Here is a 9751-nt window from a genome sequence, read left to right as displayed (position 1 = left end):
CACAATTCTACCATTACAAGCCTGGAGGACATCACAGCCTGAGAGTGCATGCAGGGATGGTGTATGAGAGGAGGTATACAGGGACAAGGGGCCACTGTGCCTGGACACAGGATAAGTGATCCTTTCTTCATGGTGTTCTTTACCTCCTTGGGGAAAGAAACAATAAAACAAATGCACAGACAAATTAGTTACTAATTGCCATGCAGTCTACAAAATGAAAACACGAGGCTCTCAGAACAGAACATAATGAAGGCTTTGGCTTAAGAGGTTGGGAGTTTGCAGTGGCTTGATCCTGGAGCAGTGAGTAGAACAATCACTGTAGTATACAAAGACCCAGAGACAGGGGAGGGCAAGGGAGGCTAGAGAAACTGAGCAGGCTCTGGGCTGGACACAGGCGTCAGGAGGGAGCAGGGGGTGAGCTGAGACTGGAGAGGCTCACAGGGGCCCAGACACAGGAAAACCTGAAGGCCTTTCAAATACCTCACTCTCCACCCTCCTTGTGGATCACCATCTCTGATGACTGTCAGGGCAGGGAATAATGCGACCTGATTTGTATTCCACAGGTGAAGAAGTTGTGGAAGGAGATGAGGATGGAGATGGTAGGGAGGGTGTTGTGGGTGTTCCCAAATATACAAAAGATATGATCCAAACCTACACTCAACTCTTTGAAAACACAAAATAGACAATGCCTTAGAATTGTCCAAAATAAAGAGAAGATACAAGTAACAAATATCAAAAAAGCACAAATAACAAATAGGAGAGAAGGTACCAATAGCCAGTAAGAGAGAAGGCACATATAACTAATAGAAGAGAAAACACAAATAACCAATAGGAGAGAAGGTACAACTAACCAATAGGAGAGAAGGTACCAATAACCAACATGAGGAATAAAAGCAGACAATACCACAGATCCTACAGATCTTAAGAGTATCACAGGAGCATATTTTGAATGACTGTATGCAAGTAAATTGTAATTTATCCTAAAACTGACAAATTCCTATAATAATTGAATCTATAATTGAAAACCTTCCACAAAGAAAATGCTAGACCCAGGCAGATCTCCGGAGAATTATTTTAACATTTAAAAGAAAATAACACTAATCTTACAAACAACAACAAAAAGTATTGTAGTGAACTGAAAAAGAGGGAGCACTTCCCGGTACTGTTCTGCAAGGCCAGCCTAGTTGTGTTTCCAAAACCTGTCAGGCACCACAAGAAAGAAAAACAATAAGCCACTCTTTTTGATGAACAGAGATATTAAAGTCCTTAAAACTATCAAGCTAGTGCAGCAACATGTAAAAAGAAGAATATACCATCAGCAAGTTGGGTTTATTCAGGGATGCAAGGTTATTATATATTTTAAAATTAATTAAGGTACCATACACATTAACATAATAAGATAGTCCACCAGCTCACCTCTAGAAATGTGGACACAGTAAAATCCATAAGATTAACCTCCATTCATGATTTTTAAAGTTCTTAACCATCTAGAAAAAAAACAGTACTTCTTAAGTCATATATGAGATATTTATAGAAAATTTACAACAAGCAGTATATCTAATCAATGAACTAGGAACACTTTTCCTCTGAGCTAGAGAACAAACCTATGCCTTCCATTGGCCTTTTACAGTGTCCTGACAAGAAAAATTAAAAAAAGAAATGAAGAAATAAAACTATCATAGACATGATTGCACATGAAGAAAATTCAAAGAATATTCAAATAAACTATTAAAATTAGTAATTTTAGAGATGCTGCTGGCCACTATATTTTAAGTGTATTTTTATTTAAAATGTAATTTAAGGGGTAGAGATGGGGTTGAGCAGATGGCTAAAGATCTGGCTAAGAGAGCAGAGGTCATGGAGGTGCCCTTGGAGGTAGCCAGGGGTGTCAGGAGATGGGTTACTTACTGGGAAAGTAAGAGAAGCTAGTGCATTGAGAGGCAGGTCTCTCACTGTTGGTGAGGGGAGTTACAGATTTGGAAAAGGGGGAAGGCCAGAATAAATTTTGTGGTTGGGTTGAAATTAGAGGCATCAGTGTGAATTTGTGGTTTTTAATAGACAGAGGTCGTTACATACACAATAGTTATGAATTAGGTACACACACACACACACACACACACACATTTAAAGAGGAATTAAAAGAAATTCCACACAATTTCTTCCAGACATTAAGAGAGGTAATACATCCTAACTCATTTTATGAGACCAAGATTACCAGGAGACCAAAACCAGATAAAAGCAATATAAAAAGAGAAAAGAAAACTATGGATCAATAACCCCCTGAACACAGACTCAAAATCTCAGCAAAATGCAAGTAAACTGAGTCCACTATATGTATAAATAATTATACATCATGACCAAGTGGGGTTTATTCTAAGAATGCAAAGCTGGTTCAACATCTGGAATTCAACCAATGTATTCCACCAAATTAACAGATTAAAAAGAAAACCAACTTCGGAAAGAAAGATAAACCACCAGCTCCAACTGTGGTCCCACTTGGTTCCATTGGAGGAGAGAAACCTGGCCTACCCTGGATCCATGTAGTCTGGCCCTTTCCCGGGCCAGCATGTTGTGCATATTGCATCTTTATATACTATAAGCACAACAAAGCATTGTTTGGGGTATTACCCTATAATACCCTATAATGTATTTTAAAGAAACTAGGAGACACAATGAGCAAGTGTAAATTTGAACATTTCTATTGCAATTGCTTTCATGACATCTTGGAGAACACAGAAAATGCAATATGCAGATAGACTATCTCCTGATTACTTATGAAATTGCCTACTTTGTTTTCTTTGGTATGAGTTCAGATCACTGTCTGAGGCCACCTACTCTCAGTCCAGAGAGCTTCCTTTGGTATTTAATAAAAGAGAGGTCACAACAATCAATGTTATCAGTTTTTGCTTTCCTGGAAAATATCTTTATTTGCTCTTCATGTTAGAAATATGGAAGTATTTTTGTGGAGTCAAGGGGTTTTGCTGTCAACACTTTGATCGTGTTTTCCGTGGGTTATGGGAAGTCAGATGTCAATCTCACTGGGTTTCACTTGTGTGTGATGAATTGTTTTCCCTGACAGGTTCCAAGATTTTCTTACCTTTGACTTCCAACACCTTGACTCCAATGTGTCTGGATGTAGATATTTGTTTGCATTTATCCTACTTGGAGTTTATTCCATTTTCTGGATATGTAGGCTAATATTTTTTCAACCAATTTGGGATATTTTCAGTCTTAAGTCTTTATTTGCATGTTTAAGTAGCACCTTTGTTCACATTTCTCTGTGAGGAAGAGCTGCCAGGGAACATTCTGATGAAGTGCTCAGGAAACAGAGTCGGATACTTTGGAGCCCAGCAGAAGTGCTGTTCTCAAAGCCCGTGTGACTCTGGGGCCACTTGTGCACTCCCAGATGTGCCAGGCTCATTAACTGTGACAAGTGTGTCTCGGGCTCCTGAGGTCAGCAGGGAGAGAATTGTTTGGCCCAGGAGCTCTCCGTGCCTTCTCAGAAAACTATGTAAACTCCTGTCCCCTCTCACTCTGAGCACTCCCTGTCATGCCAGGGTCCCCAAATGCGGAAAATCCAGGTGAATTCAGCATTCATAAGTGAGACTTTTTTCATGCTTTTAAATTTTTTTTCCTTTTACCACCCTCCATCCCTTTATGTGCATTCATTTCCTTGTGAGGATGGGAAGCAAGTGTATCAACATTCTTAGGAGGCTGGAGACTTCTCGTGTTTTGTACTGCACTCTGACAACATTGGATGAACCAGACCTTGAAGGACTCTCACAACTGTGAATTCCTCTCAGTATAAAGTGGAGGACAAACTATGACCTCTGAATGTACTGTTTTCTCCTCTAACCAAAAAACTCCCTCTTCTTTTTAAAAAGTCTCTTCATTCTCTGACCCTAGTGTAGGTGCACGAGGTTCCTGTGTTTTGTTGGTAAGTTTTGTTTTACGGAGTCCCCTGTAACTTTAGCAACATGTATTTATATTTTGTCTCAAAATTACACAACTCTGTAATTTTAACAATTACACAACTTTTCTGTGAAGATAACTGTTTTCATGTGCATATAATGAGTCAACGATGTGATGTGTCTATATCAAAACAGAAAATAATGTTCTCGTGCTGTCCATGAGCGGACAGCATTTCCTTCACCTATGTATTATAATGGGCTCCATTAATGACAGCTAGAAAATGCAAAAAGAAAATAAGGCCGGTTGAAAGTAATTATGAAACCATACCTAGAATCAAGGAAATTTTTCAGTACTGGAAAACTACACCTACAGTTAACTGTTGTGATTGCATCTTAAACTGAACATTGTAGAAACCATTCTAAGTACCAGGACTTGAGGACTTTGGCAAAGAAGCCATAGATAAATGCACGTGAGAATTGGGGGTGCAGAACCTGCCAAAGAACACAGGGTGACTGCAGTGGTACTCACATTATGAATGTTCAACATTCATAGGGAAGAAATCTGCAAGCTTCCCAGACCAACTCCTGTAGGACAAGGGACTCCAAAATTAACCTCTCTTTCCTGTCTCAAGCCCTCATTTTCCTGTTCCAAGCCCTCCCTTCCTGTCCTAAGCACAATAAAAATTCCACTTGGGCTGAGCCCCACGTGATTCCCCAGACCCGCTCTTGCTCTATTGGACTAGATGGTCTTGCCTGGGAGTGAATCTCAATAAAGCCTCATTCAGCAGCCTTTTAATCTGCCTCCTTTTGGTTACCCATGCCTGACCTTACAACTTCCAATTGCAGCAACATGGGAGGAAGAAATTTGTGGCACAGGAGCTCAAGCAGCCATGTGTCCCTTGTGAAGCAGGAGTGGCCATCTGTGGGTGTCAGGGTGGAACACATGCATCCCCTTCCCTGGTGTGTGGCACTGTGTGATGAGAGGTAATTGAAGTCAGCCTGAGAGGTTTATCAGATAAATGCTTGCCAATGTTGTCCTGTATGTTTTTTCTCTTTTTCTTGTTATTTGCAGGCTGAGCATATCTATGCCCCTGAAAGACATTCAGATTTTCTTCAGGCTTAATAACAATATATTGAGTTTCCTGAGAATTTCTGTGAAACACCATTTCCTTCAAGTAAAGAAATATTCTGTGGGAAAGGTTACAGGATCTGACTGTGGATGTTTCTTCACTCTCTGGATTGTCTGGGTTTATATACCTGAAGAACAGCAGGTATTTGCAATTCAAATCCATGCATTTTAGTAGCATATGTTGATTGCTTCAATGAAGAGACTGGGGGCTCTCACTTATTTAGCAATAGTTTTGAAATAATCCACACACATATGTATGACCTGACATTTTACTTTCTGCTGTAGGAAATATTTTCACCTGTAGGTAAAAATTTCTTAATTTAATCCTAAATCAGCCTGAATATTTTGTGATCCCAACCTAATAGGAGCAGGTACCAGGTTCATAGTGCTTGAGGGAAGTCCAAGGCCACAGGATTCATCAGTGTCACGACAGAAGAACTTGGTTCATCTAATGTGACTCTGTCTCACTGCACGTCTGCTCCCTGACTGCAGGAGTGGATCCTGTGTAAAGGGGCTTACTCCAGATGCTTCCTGATACATTCTTAAGTACTAAGCCACATCAAAAGCAACTGACACCCAGCTTTTCAACCAGTGCAGATCCTATGCTCCCCCAGAGTGTATGATCTAACCAGGTGTTTGATTTAGAGTCCCAGTTCACATTGAGGAAGAATGCTCTCTGACAAGTTAGACCTCTGTGAGCAAGCAACAGAAGACTGCCAAGCTGGAGGAAGGACCAGCCCTTAGAATTAGCCCTGACATTTCACCTCTAGGCACACACAGCAAGCTGGCATAGAAAAAGGAGGCACAGCAGACAAAGTCTTAAAGAATATTTAGGAGTGAGTAGAAACAGAGCAGAGCATGGCATTTGACTATACTACAACACTCGGTTCTCTGTGTTATTGAGGTTTTAGTGTATGATAGGAGTTAAGTGAACCAAGACTGCAGCCTAGGACATCCCATGAGTGGACAGCATTTCCCTTCACATATGTATTATAATGGGCTCCATTAATGACGGCTAGAAAATGCAAAAAGAAAATAAGACCAATTGTAAATAATTATAAAACTGTACCTAGTATCAAGCAAATTTATGAAACCTGGCACTAAAGATTATAAAATTAGAAAAATTAAATAAATGTAGTCAACATTGTTTGCACTCTTAAGAAACAGCAGTTCTGATTAAAATAATTTATGGTATCTCTCAATTATGAATAATTTTCACAGATCAAGTGAATGATTATGTTATCTGGAGCCCAGCCAGGGACCCTGCCTGGATCCTATTGGCAGGATTAAATTATCCATCTGCATAAGAAAATGTTACAAAAGGAAAAAATGAATTTTGTGCACTTTGACAAAGCTGGGGAGAAGCAGCTATGTCATTTCTCCTTGGTCCCATAGAAGCATAACTTAATAGAACCAAAGCCAGGAGTTCCTGGCACAGACATTTAGTTTGGCTGGGCTGGCCAGACATCATGGAAGTCTCAGTTTCCTGGCTGCCCTCAGGGGCCATAGTTAGTTTTTCAATTTTTGGCTCTCATCATGAGGACGTTAGCAGATACAGAGAAACAATTGTCAGAAATTGCTTTTACTTTTAGCTGGATACAGTGGTGCATGCCTGTAATCCCCAAAACTCCGGAGGCTGAGGCAGGAGGAAGGCAAGTTCAAGACCAGCCTAGCAACTTAGTGAATCCTTGTCTCAAAATAAGAACTAAAATGGGCTGGGTATGCAACCTAGTGGTAAAGTGTCCCTGTTCAATCCCCAGTACCAAAAAATAAAAAATAAAATTAAAGGGACTCTGTTTCAATTGCATATAGCTAAAAATGTAATAGACCACTTGGCTGTCATGTTTTACTTGATAGCTGCAGTCGCTATCTAGCTATTGTCCTGTGTGATGGGTGAGAATACAGAGGGAACTGAGACCACTCACGGCACCCTTTCCCCACTAACTGATGGTTTGCTGCTGACACTTGGTTAACTGGTGGAAGAGGGGCTTTACAGCTCCTCACTTCCTGGGTTGACTGCAGACCAAAGAGCCAACAGGTATGGGGATCCTTCAGCTCAACTTTGCACAGGGTGATTTCACAATGGTGTCAATACTGTTTAGTGGTGTGCTTCAGTGCCAATGACTCGGAGGTTTGGAGTGTTTAGAGGAGTCATGAATTAGTTTGGTCAAATTAACTCTGTTCAGAAAAATTATCTGTCATGCATTCAGCCTTAAAACACATGGAAGGCCATTCTTTACTTTCATAAGGGATTTCTTTGTTTTTCTTCATCAAAACCTGAAATTACAAGAGACACACTCAGTTTTTCCTAATCAAGAAATACTTAAAATATTAAAATTTCCAAAAGTGCATGTGATTTATAGCTCAATATGTATTTCCCTGTGTATTTACTCTGAATCATTCTTGATAGCACTAATTGCTAATTCTCATGCTTCTCAATCCTAATATCAATTCCTCATTATCCTGAAATTAACATTAACATTTCTGTCTTAAAAATAAACAAAGAAAAGTGAGCAATAGTCTCCTATAGTAGATGATCCTTTTGCATCTGAATTTGCAAGAGTGGTTCACATTCCCCCATTCACTCATCCCACACAATTTGCCCACAACGTGAGTGAATTTACACTAAGTGTATTCTCAAGATATAGCCTGTGACTCCTGTGACCCTCGAGATGTAGAACATGACTCCTGTGACCCATGAGATGTAGACCATGACTCCTGGACAGAGTGGGAGATTACCACCCATGTGGCTGAATGGCAGACAGACAACTCATAGTCAGATAAAGACGATTTGAAGATGATGGTTATGCTGACCATGACTGAGGGGCATTTAACAACGGTCCCAGTTGATTTGCACTAATGTGTGCTCACACTCATGTGTACACACACACACACACACACACACACACACACACACACAGAGGGAGCAACAATCATGGTACACTCAGTTGCCACAGAGCATGAGTTACAACTTTATGTACTGTTCCACAAGTATTATCGTTATACAGTAGTATCTGCTGACATCTTGTCCAATATAGTTACTGAATTTATGGCTTAATAGTGATCAAATTTACTAAAAATCAGTATAGATTAACATTCTGATACAGATTAGTTGTTGCTTATCAGTTCTGAATTATTAAGAAAGCCATTTTAGACTGTTTCTTCCATCTCTTAGAAGTCTGATGCTTGACCACTAATCCGAATGTTCTGGTTTAATCCCCTGGGAAATGCCACCCTTTTACCTGGAAGACGTTGGGCTACTCCAGCCACCTCAGCCTCAATGGCAGGGGACAACGCGTCCTTCGCGGACTTCACCCTCGGGGGGCTGTTCGGCAACGAGGAGACTGGGGGTCTCCTCTTCGCGGTCGTCTGTGTCGTCTTCTTCACGGCTCTAACGGCCAATGGGGTCATGGTCTTTCTAATCCGTGCCGACGCGCGCCTGCACACACCCATGTACTTCCTGCTCAGCCACCTGTCGCTCATCGACATGCTGTACATCTCCACCATCGTGCCCAAGATGCTGGTGGACTACCTGCGGGGCCAGAGGACCATCTCCTTTGCGGGCTGCACGGCGCAGCACTTCCTCTACCTGACGCTGGTGGGCGCCGAGTTCTTCCTGCTGGGCCTCATGGCCTACGACCGCTACGTGGCCATCTGCAGCCCGCTGCGCTACCCGGTGCTCATGAGCCGCCGCGTCTGCTGGCTGATCATCGCGGGCTCCTGGCTGGGGGGCTCGCTGGACGGCTTCCTGCTCACGCCCATCACCATGAGCTTCCCCTTCTGCGGCTCCCGGGACATCGACCACTTCTTCTGCGAGGCGCCCGCGGTGCTGAGGCTGGCGTGCGCGGACACGGCGCTCTATGAGACGGTGATGTACGCGTGCTGCGTGCTGATGCTGCTGACGCCGTCCTCGGTGGTGGTCGCCTCCTACGCGCGGATCCTGGCCGCTGTCCACCGCATGAGCTCGGCCGAGGGGAGGAGGAAGGCCTTCGCCACCTGCTCTTCCCACATGATCGTGGTGACCTTGTTCTATGGTGCCGCCATGTACACCTACATGGTGCCGCAGGCTTACCACCAGCCAGCGCAGGACAAAGTCTTCTCCGTCTTCTACACCATCCTCACGCCCATGCTGAACCCGCTCATCTACAGCCTGAGGAACAAGGACGTGGCCGGCGCTCTGCAGAGGGCCCTGCGGAGACTCCGGGGCTCTCAAAGAGTGTCCCGAGAGGCCTTCTGACAGCCGGCTCTGGTGTTGGGGATGGCAATGGGAACCCTGGCTTGGTGGCCGTGCTCCCCCTGCAGGAATGAACTGGAGGGAAGGGTTCAGCTGTGCAGGAGGAAAGCAGCTAACTTGAAAGTGTGTCCCCTGTACTTTCCTCTCTCAGCTCTTTTTCTGTTCTTACACCTCCTTTTTGCCCTACTCGGTTCACATGTATGCAAAATAAATACCCAGTGGTTTCCAGAAACAAAAGTTGGAAAATTTCCCCTGGGTTTTACCTTCTGGAGGATATTAAACCACTCGGAATCGTCAATGGCATGGGCAGTAGCGAGGAGTGCACTGCCTGTAATCCCAGCAACTACGAAGGCTGAGGCTGGAGGATGGAAAGTTCCAGGCCAGTCTCAGCAACTTAGGGAGCCCCTAAACAGCTTAGTGAGACCCTGTCTCAAAATGAAATAAATAAAAAAAGGGCTAGGGAGTAGCTCAGTGGTT

General features: G+C 42.9%; 1 protein-coding gene across 1 annotated transcript; it reads left to right on the top strand.

Moving 5' to 3' along the window:
• The first annotated feature begins 8291 nt into the window (after window positions 1-8291).
• On the top strand, window positions 8292-9511 carry LOC144372669 (olfactory receptor 2T1-like). The gene has a single exon (XM_078035970.1). It carries the CDS (start codon window positions 8321-8323, stop codon window positions 9275-9277), a length of 957 nt encoding a protein of 318 aa, XP_077892096.1. The 5' UTR covers window positions 8292-8320; the 3' UTR covers window positions 9278-9511.
• The last annotated feature ends 240 nt before the right edge of the window (window positions 9512-9751 follow it).

Source organism: Ictidomys tridecemlineatus, unplaced genomic scaffold, assembly GCF_052094955.1.
Source record: "Ictidomys tridecemlineatus isolate mIctTri1 unplaced genomic scaffold, mIctTri1.hap1 Scaffold_1437, whole genome shotgun sequence".
NCBI classification, from domain to species: domain Eukaryota; kingdom Metazoa; phylum Chordata; class Mammalia; order Rodentia; family Sciuridae; genus Ictidomys; species Ictidomys tridecemlineatus.
Note: the sequence above shows the minus strand (reverse complement) of the source record. Positions and strands in the feature narration are given on the sequence as shown.